General features: G+C 46.9%; 1 protein-coding gene across 3 annotated transcripts; it reads right to left on the bottom strand.

Moving 5' to 3' along the window:
* Positions 1–143: 143 nt before the first annotated feature.
* Positions 144–12643, bottom strand: VTCN1 (V-set domain containing T cell activation inhibitor 1). Of its 3 annotated transcripts, XM_026103462.2 has the most exons (6): positions 12411–12643; positions 7702–7766; positions 5361–5708; positions 2247–2525; positions 1293–1454; positions 144–595 (listed from the first exon to the last, which is right to left on the bottom strand). In XM_026103462.2, the coding sequence occupies exons 1-5, from the start codon at positions 12440–12442 to the stop codon at positions 1333–1335; spliced, it is 846 nt and encodes a 281-aa protein (XP_025959247.2). In that variant the 5' UTR covers positions 12443–12643; the 3' UTR covers positions 144–595; positions 1293–1332. The 3 variants fall into 3 exon arrangements, with proteins under 3 accessions (XP_025959247.2, XP_025959250.2, XP_025959249.2); XM_026103465.2 differs by having other exon boundaries at positions 144–1454; XM_026103464.2 differs by lacking the exon at positions 1293–1454.
* Positions 12644–15821: the final 3178 nt, after the last annotated feature.

Raw genomic sequence — 15821 nt, 5'->3', positions numbered from 1 at the left:
AGTTTCTAATCCATCAGTGTTCTACTGTTCACAAAATGTTTTTCAGCAGGGGAGTTTGATTATAGTCTTTTGAGAAGACCAAGTAGATTAACTAGTTCTCATATTTAAATGTTTACTTAGTAGTACATTCAGTGAATAACAAATTGGGAGAGAGATCAATCAAATTTATTCAGAGGTTTTAAGATTTGGTTGTCTTTAGTATTCTGAGTTTGATGGAGCAATTCTTAGACCTATTGGGGGAAACCCTTTTCCTCTTTGTCTGTGAGATTCTGCCCATCATCAGAGTTTTGGTCACTGGATTATTTCAGACAGGATAACATACTGTGTTTCAGTGATTAGAGTTGGGTTGGTTTTTTTTTTCTTTCATATATGCAGCTACCATTATCACATTCCTCAATTTCTTTTTGAGGCCAAACAATGCGTCCTGTTGTAGGCATGAGTAAGAAATAATAATACAAGAGCGAAATCAACAGCAGCTTCATGTTTGTGCCACTGCGTGCTGCAGGAACTGGGAGATGGTCTTGTTAAGTTCTCAGCCCAAAAGGGAGGAAAGCAGGAACTGTGGCCTGTAGTCAAGGTAGCTGTAGTAACTGCTCTGTATGGAAAAACAGAGATGTTCCTTTTAGTTGATTTTCTACAGCTCTCCACTTCATCACCAGTTTACCTCTAGAGCCCACCACTTGAAGGGGCATAAATGCCTGCTAGGCCAAGGCTGATGAAGACTGAAAGCAGTTGTCCTCTCTTTTGTGACTGACCGCAGCAGTCCTTATTCCTGGTCAGGCTGGTGTGATGCAGATACCCCTGTTAGTAGCATTTACTGAAGGCACTGCACTATGCAGTAAAGGTTTCCAAATAAAAAGGTGTTCAAATAAAGTGGGTGCAAGCAAGGCTCATATCACAGCAGGCCTGAGGGAGAGGGAAAAGTGCACATTGCCTTGCAGTGATGAACTGTAGCCAGAGTTCAGAGGGTGCTCAACAGTAGGAAGCAAAAAGGGTTTAGGATCAGAGAGGTTGAGCAGGGAAGGAAGAGAGAATGAGGAGAAGACTAAGAGATAGAAGTAGAGAGTATAAGAAAAGAGTAAAGTTATGGGAGAAGCCAGCAAGGAGCTTGTGGTGGGGCAAGCCAGTGGTCCCACCTCAAACTGGGGTTGAGGAAAGAGTAGAGACAGGGGAAAGGCATATCCTCCCAGTGTGGCAGGCTTGAGATAAGCCTGCTGCTGTAACAAAACTCAGCAAGACAATCCACAGATGCTTATACCAATTCCTCCCACTGCCTTCTCTTTCCAGCTTACATCCAGGTCCGGCAGGGTTTCTGACTGCTTTACAGAGGCTTTATATAGACAGCAGATACAGAGGAAGTAGAAGCATCCAGTGACAGGCTGGAAGGGAGGAGGACAATGACTCTATGTTCAGGTTCACCAGCTGCAAGTTGGTCCCCCTTGTAATGTTGAAATCTGTAATGGAACAACAGTGAGAGGCTACCAGAAAAGAAAGTACAGCTAGCATGAAAGATGAGTGTGTATGTTTATTTCTCCCCATTTTTTTGAGTATTGATAAAAACGGGCCTTGCCTCTTGTGCTAGAGACCCACTGCTGTGAAGCGCTCATTATGGATGAGCTATGGCCCTTTTCATGAAGAATAGGCTTTTTTGAAAGTTTGCTTTCCTGTGAATAAGAAGGCTTTTTAAATAAAAGAGATAGGCTAGAGTCAGAGAAACTGTCACTAGTAACAGCTAAAGGCCTGCTGGTTTGTTAGGAAAAGTGGTCTGAGCTGAACTGGCTAAAGAAAGTGTCAAAGTTGAGGGTTTTTTTTTTTTTTTTTAAACTACTTCTTCTTTGTTAACATGCAAATGAGCATGTTCTTTTGAAGTGTGTCCCTCCTTCCTTCCTGTCCTCGGACAGTTCTGTCCTCATGCCCGTGGAACAACTGTGACCATGAAAAATGTCTGAGATAGCAGGACCAAACACATATCATTTCCTCAGTCCCAGAGAAGAACAGGCCTGGACTGGCCACAGATTTCATACAATCAACAGACTCATTCCAATAAATTTGAGGATCATCTCATTCAGAAGAGACAGTATCAGCAGGTATGCTAGATTTTGCTATTTTGGACCTAGAAGATTAAAACAAGCAGTGCCCCCTTGCCTTCCCTTCCTTGACTGAAACTACTTACCAACACAGGGAAGCCATTGTTTAACCCACCTTCTCCCCCATGCATGTGGTCTCTAGCTGGTGTTAGACCCTACCTGTCACTTTGATGTCACCTGTAGCCTTGGCAATGTTGTTTTCAATCACACAGGTGTAGGTGGTGTTAGCCATAATGTTGTGCAAAAAGGAGACCACCTTCAGGGTGATGTTTTCTGAGTTCAGCTCATAGCTGGTGTTAGCAACCTGGGGTAGGTTCTTCCCTGCATCACTGTCGGCAGTCCAGTGCACTGTGGGGCGAGGGAACCAGCGTGGTGCTTCACACTGCAGAGTGTCCCCACTGCTACTCTTCTCCACACGGACCTCAGGGGTGCTGAAGGCTTTGCAGGAGGGAAACAGGGAGAGGGTCAGAAATAAGGCAATGCCCAACTGCCTGCCACCATGTCCCAAATACTTCTAGAGTACTTATGCTCAGCATCCCAGCACTACATTTAGCCCAACCAAAATCAGACGCTCAGATAGCAGACAGAGGTCCATACATGTTGGGCTACAGCAGTTTGAATATTGAATGTTAATGACAACAGTGTACAGCTTGCCAAGTTCTGCTGAGGCAGTGGCAGAGCTTTAGCCTCTGAGTAATGGAGCTTACCAACTATGAGCTTGGTCCTGGGCCAATAAGTCAAGCATTTCTTACGAGATCTTGGTCATCCGAGCACTCAGAGCAGATAGGCTCAGGACCTTGCAGGGCTATGAGTGCCAGTGTCTGTAGGACAGACAGATGGCATCCCCCAGCGGCACTCACAGCAGGTAGGGCTCAGCTCGCCTCCACCAAAGTCTAGAGGCTCAAAGGAGGCACCTGCCATAGGACAGGGGAAGGAGAAGGTGACTCACCCTCACCACTGACTGAGGAGGGAGCCTGACAGACAGCTACAGTTTGGTGATAAGACGCTCACAGTAAAGGTGCTGCAGCAAAGGCAGCTCCACCTGAATCTGCAGGGGCCGAGGGCAGCCCGTGGTGTGCAGCAGCCCTGACCTCCAGGACTTTCACCAGCATTCCTGGGTGATAGAAAGTGTTTGAAGCCTACTGCAAACGCAGCTGTGTTTAAAACCAAGAACATCTCAGATAAAACTTTTTGTCTCTTTTAGCTTTGGTCTCCTAGAAGAACACACCTCTGCCTATTCACTGTATTTCCCACACATACATGCTTGAAGAGGAACAACAGCTTTAAGGAGGGCAGAATTCACTAATTTTAATAGAAAGAAATGCTAATACTGCATTTCATATGTTACCTCCAGTACCTTTAGTGTGTGAATTACCTTATGGATAGAACCAACCAAAACAAAAGCAGGCAGATTCACAAGTTTTCAAAGCGGGAGAGGAAACTGAGTCCCCATGGGACTTGAGCTCACCTAAGCGAGCCAAAGCACTCAACTTGCTCATCTACCATAGTTACAAGCAGGTCTTAGATGCTTGCAATTGCAAAATTACAGGAACTGTGAAACAAAGCCATTTTTTCACTGTTTGTGCAGGATCTTCACATGGCAACAGAGCGGAAAATATGTTTTCCATAAGAAATGGGATACTGTGTAAAGCGATACTAGCCAGATGTTCTTATGACATCAGTTCTGGTGTTGCCTGTATGTCCCAAGACAGGCTCCCATGTAAGTTAAATGATATAAAGCATTCAGAGGCAGCCAGGTTCTCCAAGTCATCCACCACAAATTTCTGCACAGAAGCTGATGCCCACGTCCTGGCGCTTTGGCTCTGCTGGGCCAAGGCAACCTGGACTTGCAGAAAAGCAGCCTGTCTCATTCAAGAGCTCTGCTGATCACTACTGTCCTGCCATGACTGGCCTGAAAGACTGGCCTCATATTCTGGAGGACTGACTTGCTGAAGGTTTGAGAGCCATGAAGGTTTTACTCTCTCTCTAACAATTCTTTTGGTTACCTGAGAAAGTTCCTCCAGAAAAACATGGCCCCACTCCCTTCTGCCAGGCCCCATCAAGAGATGTGCTGGGACCTCAGGGATGCCCAGGTAACCTGGAAACATTTCTTACACACGCTAATGCAAAAGCCAGCCAGAAAAATGCTAGGTAAGACCACCTGCCTGCACTGACTCATGTTATATACACCAAGTATAGTCAGTATAACACACCACAGTTTCATCAGAAACAAGCAGAGATGACAAAAACAGATGAAACACTGCTGAGTTCAGTGGAAGCCTATTGCTTTGTGCCAGTAATGGCCATGGCCAGAATTTTCAGAAGAATTAAACACCCACGAGTGAAAATTCAGCTGTAACTGCACATGTTGTAAGGTTGGTCATAGACTCTAGCATGTTTTTTCATAACAAGGTGAACAGTTAAATCTAGAAAATACATAATACTTCAAATAGCTATGATATGAGCAGTTGACTGCTCTGAGTTTCATTTTTAAAAACTGAATAAATTATTAAAACAGATAACGGTATTAAATTGGCTATAATTTTTTTTGCTATGAAGCAGTTCACCTGGCTGGAGATATATCTTAATTTTACAGAGGAAAAAGCTATCATTTTATCTTTAACGAGTGTAAAATCTGGATCTTTAGCAAGTATAAAACTTGGTCTTTATGCGTACTGTCAGATACTCCCATTCTATAAATAGGGACTCTTTGTAGTCAGCTCAGTAACTAGCAGGCTATGTATGGAAAACAGAAGATAAAAGTAAATTTCTAAGAAGAACATTAAAATAATAATCTCCTTTTCTGGGGCAAGGATGTGGAAAGAGAGAGTAAGTCCATAAACACCTCTGGAAAAGCCCAAAAAACCCACTCCTATACATACTCCACTTACTTGTTTTTCCCACTCTGCACATTTAGACAGTATATCAAGGCATGAGCAAAAACTTCAATAGGGCCGTGCAGCACTTCCTGTCCTTAATGATTTTAAAGTGGGGGGAGGGGGGGGAGACAGTGTTCTTTTTTCAGATTATATTACAACCAAGGAAGAAATCGATAGAGTAATTCCATATGACCCAACTCAGGATTCCACAGAATTAACATTCCCAGAATACGCAAGCAGTTTTCATCTCTGTTGGTCGCTGATAGTGTGGGCATTTCCTTCCCCCCGCACCCATAAACATGCATATACAATTCTTTTGACAAGTCTGGTGTCACTGAAACACTTTGATGGTAGGACGGTTTCCTTTTCCAATCCTTCAGCAGCGTTTGCTCACCTCCGGTCCTGTACTGCAGCACAGCCACGCCACTGCCCCTGGCCGTGGTGACAGCACAGTGGTAGGCACCGGCATCAGCGAGCCGCACACCTCGCAGCAACAGAGACGCGTTTCCACCAGCCACCTGGTCTGCAAATACCGCCGTACGGCCCTGGAACGACGCGTCCTGCTCCCGCAGGTGGTCCTCCCCACCTCTAAACTCGTGCACCAGCCCTGCCAGCCCAGCCTTTGCCCACCGAATTGCCGTGCTGCTGAGCTCGACATTGGGCTCAAAGGTGCAGCCCAAGACGCTGTTCTGGCCGATGTTCCCAGGGGACGGCAATGTGGTGACACTGATGGAGCGTTTCCCTGCAACAAGAAAGCGTGGCGTGAGAAAACACAAGTGTGGAGAGAGGCCAGAGCACCCTGAGGAAGGAAATGAGCTCTTGCTAAATTGTGGCTTTCGAGCCCAGAGGCAGATGGGGCTCAGCCAGTACAGGAGTGTGCCAGGAGCAGCTATTGATGCACTGGTGCAGCTAGCAGAAGTCATCTCCCATGGCTTATTTACAGAGATAAGGCACAGGAACATTGCTTTAGCAGACAGGCTTCTTCAAAAAGCAGTTTCTCATATTTGTAGGAGCAAGTTTGAAAGCATTAGCATGGTCTTTACTTGCTTGCTTATATATACAAGGGATTTTTCTCATTGCCTCTTCCAGAAGAGCGTGTTTTGGGGGGTCTTATTTCAGCTGGGACCTTTTTTATGCAAGGCATTGTAGGCGGAGAAAAAAGAGGTTGCTCTTTCCCCCTCACTGGAACCAAACTTCCTTTCTTTTGTTTAAGAAAAATCAGCATTTCCCTTCTCTGGGGATGCAGATATCTCAAGATGAATCCTGACCAGTAAGCCTGAAAAGTAGCTCCTTCCCCGATCCAGGTGCTCTTTCCTGTGCAGCCCTTCCTTAAAAGTTCTTTCCTAGCATACTCAAGGCCGCATTTTGTGCAACATCAAGCGATACATTTTTGTCATCTTGTGTGACCAGGAGAACATGCCCCATCCTGGCAGATGCTGCCTGAGTTAGCAATAAATACCATTTTTTCCTTCTGCCCAGGACAAGGAGCACAGTATGTTTAGGACTTTATGTTATGTTTAGGTTTAGAGCTCCAAGCCCAAGAAAATTGCAGCTAACAGCACTCCATCTCCAGCGACATGGGCTGCTGTATACTTACTAAACCCCTTCCTCAGCTGGCTTCCTGTAGCACAACAGATGGAGCTGAATGGTTCAGTTACTAACAGGACAGCACCCTACTGGTTAGATAGCAAAAAAAAGCCTTAACTTCTGCTGTGAAAGCACAGGTCACGGGGGCACGATGGAGCTGCCCTCAAGCAGCTGGGACTCACTTGCGCGCAACCCCTGGTGCAGTCTAGGGCCAGCCCGCTGAAAAGTTTTCACAGAAATTAAGAGCCAACACAGATTTCATGATGCTCTGCTCTGAGCACCAAGTGCTGTTCTTCAAACCCGCCCTGAGCACATGGGTGGTGTATAAATCTCTGCAGTATTTAAAACATACAAGAGCTCACATTCTTTTTCCTCAGCAAGAGGAAAAATTGGCTGACTTTTGAGAAAGCATACAATTCTATAAGGATGACAGTTATATATGAACGTGAATCCCCGTCTGCTGACTGGGTACCTGCTGTTTCCTGGAATTTGCTCCCTGGGGGAGTGTTTCGCACAGCCGGTGTCATTCAGCAGGGCCACACACACGGCCAAAGCGTGGATAGAGCCTATCCCTGTAGTTTGGCGGGATCAAGCTGTGCTGTCGTTCAGAAAGGATCTGCTTCACACACTTGCTAGCCTGATAGGAAAACAGGGACGCGTCTAGAAGACGCAGCCTGCTATTACAGCGTGTTTTACCTTCAGCAAATAGCCGATGCATCAGTCAGTGCCATCACGCTACAAGCTCCAGCACTGCCCTAGGTTTGCGTGGAGGGGCTGGAAATTCTGGGTTTGAGCGTAGCTGATGACGCCTTGCAGGTGACTGCTGAAGTGATACACAGAATGTGTTTTTTCCCTTTTTCTACACTTTATGGAGGCTACAGGAGAGCCGATCTGTGGTTTAATTTCAAAGAGTGATACCTTGTTAAGAAATGCCAGAATTTAAGTCGTCTATGCAAACCTAAATCAGCCATTTTGCACATAAGCTTTATAAAGCAAGCCTTAATTAGAGCATCATAGACTGCATCGCCACACAGGATCCCATCTCAGTCAGTGCACTCCCTGGAGAAACAGAGTCTACAGATGGTAGTAGCAGCAGGGCCAATTTCGTCATCCCCTGGTACCAGCAAGAAATCTAACCAGTCACATACCTGAGACCCCAAAACCAATGATCAGGGCAATCACTGCTGCCAGGGCTATAATGACAGTAGTCATGCTGTTTGGGAAAAAAAGAAAGGACAAGGTTATCGCACAGCCAAGGCAGGAGAGTTGCAGCCCAGAGCAAGGTGGATGGCTGAGGAGCAGGACTACAGCAGTGACAAACAGTCAGGGGAGCACTCCTCATCAGAGCTGGGGACCGGGAAGTGGGAAGAGAGGAGATCCAGATTTTCCCTTTGGGAAGAGCCAACTGGCCCCAACCAGGAGTGTTCCTATCTGCATTTCCCAGTGCACGAATGCAGCCCACCCCTCCTGCCCCAGCTTGGGAGGGACCAACTCCCCATGGAGGTGAGCAAAGCTCCTGAACCCAGGGAGCTAACCTGCAAGAGCCAGGGAGTGTGCAGCTGGGGATGGGAAATAGGGATAGGTTTGTGAACTGGCTGGATTTGGGTCTCCCCACACACAGATGGAAAAATGACTTCTGAACCACAGTCTGAGGAGGAGAAACCACCTGCCAAGTGAAACAGAGATGAAGCAGCCCCTGGCAGAGGAGGCTGGAAGCTCACTGGAGGGAGTGTGGGGGGATGTATGAGCTGTTTGGGAACAGCAAAACCCCAGCATGGCCCTGGCTTAGCCCATCCTGGCCAAGCGCAGACTCCCGCCAACCTCAGCAGAGCTGTCACATATAATCCTTGGCACATTTTCACATGTGGTGATGGGTTGTGGTAGTGTCTTGCATAAGGGCTCTTCAGTGTCAGTGAAACCATGCTGAAACCCCAGTTAATGTGCACTTGTAGCAGCTTCTTACCCAATCTTGGCTTCGTCACCGGCGATGCCACAATCGCAGGGCTGATGAGCAGCCCTAGGGAGCTGCATCATGCAAACTAGCCTCTTCTGCATGAAGTGGCAGGGAAGGGAGAAAGGGGAGACAGGCTGAAAAAGGGGCCAGAGCGGAGGAGAGATCTGCAGAAGTTTTGCTTGTCCTCCCTCTGCCTCCCATCTTCTCTGGCCTCACACTGGAAGCCTGTGGAAAGCGGACTGAGGGAGCTCTGTCCTCACATGCCAACATGCTTAGGAGAACAGATGAGAAGTATATATTTCATCATGAGTTTGTTATAATTTCAAGTCCATATCATGCCCTTTGAGCCAGCTGGCAGCCTAGAAACCTTCAGAGCTGAAATGCTTCACACATTTGACTAGCTCCCTATTTTCACCAGATTTCATTTATAATTAAGGGTGACAGGACTTCTAGTCCTGATGCTCCCAGTGACACCTCCCAGTGTCCCATGGCTGCCATCAGAGGTAATCCCACCCAGGAGGAAAGTGGTGAGTATCCATCCTGGTGGGTGTTGAGTATAGAGACCACACAGCCAGGGAGCAATTACCGATAGCCACTTTCCCTGGGGACCCACAGTAAGGTAATTTCATTCATTCGTAGGCTCAGTTGGGTCACACAGTGTGACAGCTCCTGTTGGTGGTTTGGTCTGAGTCACCTGTGATCTCAGCCAGGCTCCCTGTGGCACAACCCTGTGCTTGCTCATCTCAGAGCAGATACTGAGCCTCTTGCTCACGCTGAATAGTATCTACCTCCTCAGGTAGCTCCACCAGTTTCTATGGAGCTGATCCAAGACCTGGTCCATACTTGTTATAATGTTAGCCAAGGTTGCCATGGCCCATCTCAGCTCTCACACAAGACACAAGGGCTGGACACACACCGTATAGATCTTGAGCAAGCAATGGCTGCACCACACTGTCTCAGATGCTGTGACTCACTCAAGCGCCTCTAGATTAAAATACTTCTGCCTGCGAGCAGGCAGGCAGGAAAAAAACAAGTCAGAGGGCCCATGCTGGCAGCACACTGCTGGCTGCTCTGTAACCCAGTGGTGCCAAGGAACTGAACAATGACAGGGGAAATTGCTGGGATTCAGGAATCCACCCCAAATCTGCTCTGGGGGAGGCGCTCCAGTTAAATCTATGCACCTGACCCTAACATCTGGCTAGTCCACATCCTTCTCCTCTCTCTCTGGTGGAAAAAAAGAAATCGCTGAGCCCACCCCAGCGCAGTACCTATTGCACAGACACCTCTACACACATGGCTACAAGCAGGTTATGTGAGGGCTTCACACACAAATGCCAGCAGCCTCTCAGCATGAGAGGGCACAGTGGAGATAACAGCAGAGGAAGAGCCACCGGGCTTGCCTCCTGTGAGGGCTCTGAGCATGTCTCTTCAGATGCCTCCACGCCTTGTCCCTGAAAGGACTCTCCGGCCCAGACACCACTTCTGCCCTGCAACTACATCCGGTAAAACCCTCTTTGGCTCACAAACACTGTTAACAATCACTATTGCTTTTGTCCCCCTCTGCTGCCTCCTTCAATGTGCTGTATTTCATTAATGCTAACATTGTGTCCAGAGAGATTCTTCCCATTTCTCAAGGGGAAAATAGTGCCAGCAGAAAAAGCTGCTTATTAATTACAGAGGAGATTTTTCAGAAGGAAGTGGTGATTTTGGGTACCATCAATTTCCAGTGCCCACCTCAACATCCTTTTCTGGGGGTGGGGTGAAATCAGGCCCTTTCGAGTTTCCCATGTGAACGCCAAGAGCCTGAGAATCATAAATGGCTTAAAAATATTTGCCCATGAGCCTTCACGTTTCTTTAATTGATCCAGAGCACTGAGTGAATAAGAGGAAGTTGATAACCCAGGCTTATCCTGCCATTAGCTGTGTTTTGCAAGAATTCAGCCTAACAGTTCAAGTAGAAAGTGATTTTCATCATTTCATCATCCACATGCCTTGCACTTTCAACATTTCAGAGACATAGAAAACATCTGATGTAAATGTCTGGGTCTGCATGAACAAGAGCCTTGAAGTTGCCCTTGTTTTCTGGTGGTGCTTCAGTAGCCTGCAGGCACCCAAGGAAGCTCTGTGCACCATCTTCTCCATGGTAGCATTCCCAATTAGCCAAACTGGGTATGTCCAGAGCTCTTGTACGCAGTTCCTTCCACAGATGAGGCCACTTGTGGACTGAACTGGATCTCCTTCTACAGTTATTATCTGACATAGTGCTATGAGCTGAGTGTTGCAAGGGACAGTCAGCCCCTCTGTAACCAGCAGCAGGGCTCAGCCCTCCTTATCTCTAGCTCCACAGAGTAAGCTTTCCCTCAGAAAAGGGCTTAGGAGGATCAAAAGACCTGGAAGTTTGAGAGATTTAAAGTCCCCTGCCTTCCTCTCTATATCAAAGCTTACTATGGTAAAAAGAGAGTATGGCAGGGGTAGCCAAAAAAGAAGGGTTTTCAGTTCCAATAAGCAGTTAATGATGGCAGAGTTCAACTTTTCTCAGAGTTTCAGTTTTATTTTTTGAGGGTTTTTCAGGGGGATTGCTTTTTCCTGAAATGATAGGAACCTCCCACTGCTTCTCTGAAGTATTCTGGAAATTCACATCTCTCTCCAGGCTATTTCTGTGTTTCAAGATTAGCCAGAAGAGGCAATGGCCATACAGAAGCCCACTATTTCTGGTAACCTGCTGTGTCTGGCAGCATATAGCTGCCCAGGGGAAGCAGAGATATTCACACAAGGAGTAGGATTTTTCTAAGAGCAGTAAGGGGTAGGTGCTCATTTTTTCCAAACCCCTCAGTTATTGCATTCCCCTGACAAAAGCCAGCTGGACTGTCGCTTGAGAATAACAGACCTGGCTATTGCATGTATTCCAGATGCACAACAAATGAGATGCCCAGTGGATATTTACACCATGTTGCATTACTTGAACTAATTTGAACTACTGACCTCACTTTCATCAGGGAAAGTGCACTGACAATACTCAGCCCTCCATTGATATCTTCTGTGGGAAAGCTGGAGCACAGCTTTGTGAGAGAAGTCTTTTCCATTCACACACGGACTGCTCCTAGCTGCCCTTCAGCTCTGAACAACTGAATCCTTTTCAATAGAGTAAACACAAGCCCAGGCTTCTCCCATGCCTCTTTGGACCCTTTGCCTCGGTCTAGCTGTGAAGAGCCCACACCTGAGAGGGAGCGAAGCGGTTCATGAGCTGACTCTGCTCAAACAGCCAGGTTTCATGGCAAGTCTGGCCTGTGTTCAGTAGATGCTGAAGGAAGTTTGCCAACTAATTTAGCTATTTGGGAGGAGTTATTTTCAATTCTTGGCGATCAGGAAACATAGATGAGGTGGATATTTTTGCATCATCCCCAAGGTGCTTGAAATGAAAGACACAAAACAGCTCCCACATCTTCCCAGCTCCTACTTGCAAACCACAGAGAAAGAAAGCTTTCTGCAGGACAGCTTCTGCCTTTCTGCCCACAACACCCTGATGTGATGGAGGCTTAAGCAACTACCTAAGGTCTCACAGCAGGAAGATTGAGCCTTTCTCATGCCATTGACACCATGGCCTTCAACAACATTCAGACCTGAGATGGCATAACCCAGACACACAGAGTTTCCAGTACACACATCTCCATTCTGGCTGCAGTCTGTGAATAGCACGTGGGTTTCTGACAGCTATGTGGCCTTATTGATCATATAAAAAAGCCATATTGGTATTTAAGTAGCTTGGCTGAGTGCAGTATAGGGTCAAATTGCAAAGAATTCCTCTCCTGAAAGCTCCTTGCAGCAGGGAGATACAGCCTAGGGTCCTGGAAAAAGAAAAAAGCAATTCCCTCCCTTCCAAAGTATATGCAAATAATACCATACCTCCAGAAAATGACCTGGCCTTGGGATGCCATGGTCGCAGCACCTACGAAGGCAGGCCAAACACCCGGTGCATGAAGGTCCCACACTGTGTGCAGCACAGCCCCTTTCCTTTACACAATACATTCTTCCAAGTTGTCCTGCTTAAATAACTGAACTCAGCCAAGGAGTGGTAAGTCCGAGCAGTGAACTCTCAGGAATGAGGAAGCAGTGAGTGTCTAAGCTTCCCCCACCAGGCCAGTCAAAAGTAGAAAGGCCTGGCTAGTCATTGGGGGAGCAGCAGAAACCTCCTGCACCATCCATTAAAGAAACATGTCTGATTTAAAACAAAAAAAAGTCACAGCTCACAGTCTGATAGTTGGCTAATCCAGGGGTCAGAGAGCAGCAGTGTCCCATGCAAATCTACAGTTGACTCGTCACTGTGGGGTTGCACTGTACCCAGGAGTGGCTCAGGTCTCCCTGCTAAAATTTCTGATCGTGCTGTTGGCACTGGGCATACAGCTCCAGGCTGCAGGATCTTTCTGTTCTGCCGATGGGCTCTCCTGGAGCCAGGAGTGCCATTAAAAGCATAACACTTTGGCAGCTGCCTCTCTTCTGACCGCTATTTTCTTCCAGGCCAAACCATTTCTTTTCCCTGAGCCCAGCTCCTGCTTTTCGTGGATCTGTCATTATGGTGGACATCAGAGCCTGTAAGAGAAAAGAACTAGCACGGACCCCATGAGCTTTTCTCACTGTGCTTGGTCTTACTCAAGACCAGGCGTAGGATGAGTAGCTCTTGGAAGTAAGAGGTTGAGAAGGGCAGAGATTTTGTGGCAGGGCGGAGCAGGGAAGGCAGCTTGCACTCCTGTGTTCAGTTTCCTGGAGGGAAATCTCTGTATCCTGACATCTGTGTGTGGACTGCATTCCCAGGAGGAAAGTGAAAGGGGAATTTATGACAGTCCTTAGCCATCTCCAGGGAGTTTACATGGCTAGTGGGAGCTAACAGCTTTACTGTGCAGAGGTGAGGATGCCCAAAGGAACAGGGAACAGTGCAGCACCTTAGCCAGCCTAACAAAAAATAAGTTACTTTCTCTGAGACAACCAGAGGTCGAAATGAAGACCCACGCTATAACCAATACTGGCCAGTGGTGACCAAACCAGCTGCAAAGGCTGAGTAGGTTCAGGAGGGCTTAGGATACCCTGAAGGATACAGCTGTGTTATATACACAGTAGCCATTTCAGAAGCATGTTTTAGTCTTTTGGACCAAAGTTCAGTTCCAAAAGACTCTGTTATCTCTACAAGGGATGAATGTACCTAGCTGTTGTGCAGGATACATAACTGACTTTTCTGGACAGCAAAGATTGGTTGGAAGACGCTGTGGCTGTTGCACAGGCATCAAAGTCTGCAACCCGTTATCCAAAGGCAGGTGGCACCCAGTACTCACCACTTCCAGCCTCCACAAGTGAGGATGAAGTTACATGTCACAGCTTGTGATCAGTCTCCTCCCACATCCTGCCACCTGCACTGATGAGATGATACATCTGAACCTGCACTAAACCCATTCACCTAGTGGGAAACAAATTAAAATTAGAAAGCAAATGGTTTCCTGCTGGGTTAGTGAGTTGAATCGGCTCCCCAAGTAGTCAGAGGAGTATCACACCCAGTGCTGGGGTTGGGCAGGACCACATGGCTTGCGGCAAGGGCAGAAGAGCCAGGGTGGGACCTTCTCCTTTCAACAGTGACAAGCTCTTGGGTTTACTTGGCCATTCATATGCAACTTCAACGTGAGTGCTTGACCATGAAGCAAATTGTTCTACATCAAGGGCTCCTGTTTGAACACTAGGTGACTTGAACATACTGTGCAAGATCTGTGGCAGAGATGTGAACAGGGCCCATTTCTAAAACTCTGATGTTTGCTGTGACTGAAAACACATCCTTCTTCCTATAGCCTCTAACTGACACTGAGGAATGGAAACGTTTCAGCTGAGAATTGCTGTGGCTCTCTGATTGTTGCAATCATTCAAATCTGTAAAGCAGACTTCCTGTGGTTTTCACCTTTTCCCTCCACTTTAGCATAGAATAACCTTTTTTAATCTGAAAAAGAGAAATCTGATTTATTTTGTTGTATTCTACTATTACTTATTTCTTCTTATTATTATTACTTTCTTCTTATTATTATTACTTCTATTACTTAACTGATTGTAAATAAGCAGGGCATCAGCAGAAGCTAAGATAGCTGCAGGCCATAGTGACCTGGTGGGAAATGATCTTTAAGAGACATCCTGTTGGCCTCAGTGACATCTGATTTATGTCTGCCTCTGATGCAGTGCACAGACCAGGTGTCTCTTTTCAGCACTAGTTAACTCTGGATCATAATTGCGGCACACCTCATGTCACAATCAATGATTGAGTTTCATCCACTTTGCAAAAACAGATCTGCTTCTCAGGCACAGACAGCACTGCCAGGACCAGGGCAAGACCTTTTCACCAAGAGTAACACCAAATTCAAACACTGATCAGCTCTCATGCTGGAGACTGCCCCTCTCCATATGTTTATACTGTGGAACATAAGAGATATTCACTGTATTTCTCAAAGATATCAAGGTTCTGAGGTCTGTGACCATGCGGTTTGCCCAGCTCTCACTGCTTTTGAATTCATTACCAAATCCACCAACTGTGACAGCAGGATCATCGTCCCACACAGTCTGGGAAAGCTGGTAAGTGGCTGCAGAAGAGAGACTTACATCAGCTGCCTTGACTGAGGGAAAGGCTATAGCAGGCATAAAGAGTTACCAGTTTTGCTGGGCCTGCTAGCCAGTACCCTGGAGCTGGCTGCTGCTTGTGCTGCCTTTTGCCCAGATGAGGGAATGGTGTGGGGCAGAAAGGACTGAAGGAGAGTCAGGAAGAAGCAGCCCATGGCCCATGAAGATGTTCAGTGCTCTGGGAGAGGCAGGGGCACAAGAACCAGACTGCCCTTCATGACACAACCTGTTTTTTTCTTCATAAACCAGTAATTTTGCCAGAAGAGTACTCTTACTAATGGCAAGTTCGTGCCTTATTTCAATGTCACTGAAATGCAGAAGGAGATACCTATGAGGAAGAAGAATCAGAAGATAGAATCATGACAAGCTGACAAGCAACAGTTTCACAAAATGTTCAAGAGAGATGCAGGCAGCCAGCAGGCTGAAAAAGATTACAGCCATCCCTGGGATTTGGCCAAAAATGTTGGCAACCTTTCCATTTCCTTTTCTTACCCAGCCTTGTACCCCCACATCTGTAATGGAGGTGTTAGGAGGTGCTTGAGAGGCACCAGAAGAGAAAAACACCAGTGGTTCCACCCTGAAGGCTACCAGGAGGCGAGTCCAGAGCTGCCTTACCAGCTCTACCTCTCCTCAGCCTCACCTGCTCTTGAAGAGAAGAAAGAAGGAACAACA

The sequence above is a fragment of the Dromaius novaehollandiae genome, chromosome 1 (genome assembly GCF_036370855.1).
Source record: "Dromaius novaehollandiae isolate bDroNov1 chromosome 1, bDroNov1.hap1, whole genome shotgun sequence".
Lineage (NCBI taxonomy): Eukaryota > Metazoa > Chordata > Aves > Casuariiformes > Dromaiidae > Dromaius > Dromaius novaehollandiae.
Note: the sequence above shows the minus strand (reverse complement) of the source record. Positions and strands in the feature narration are given on the sequence as shown.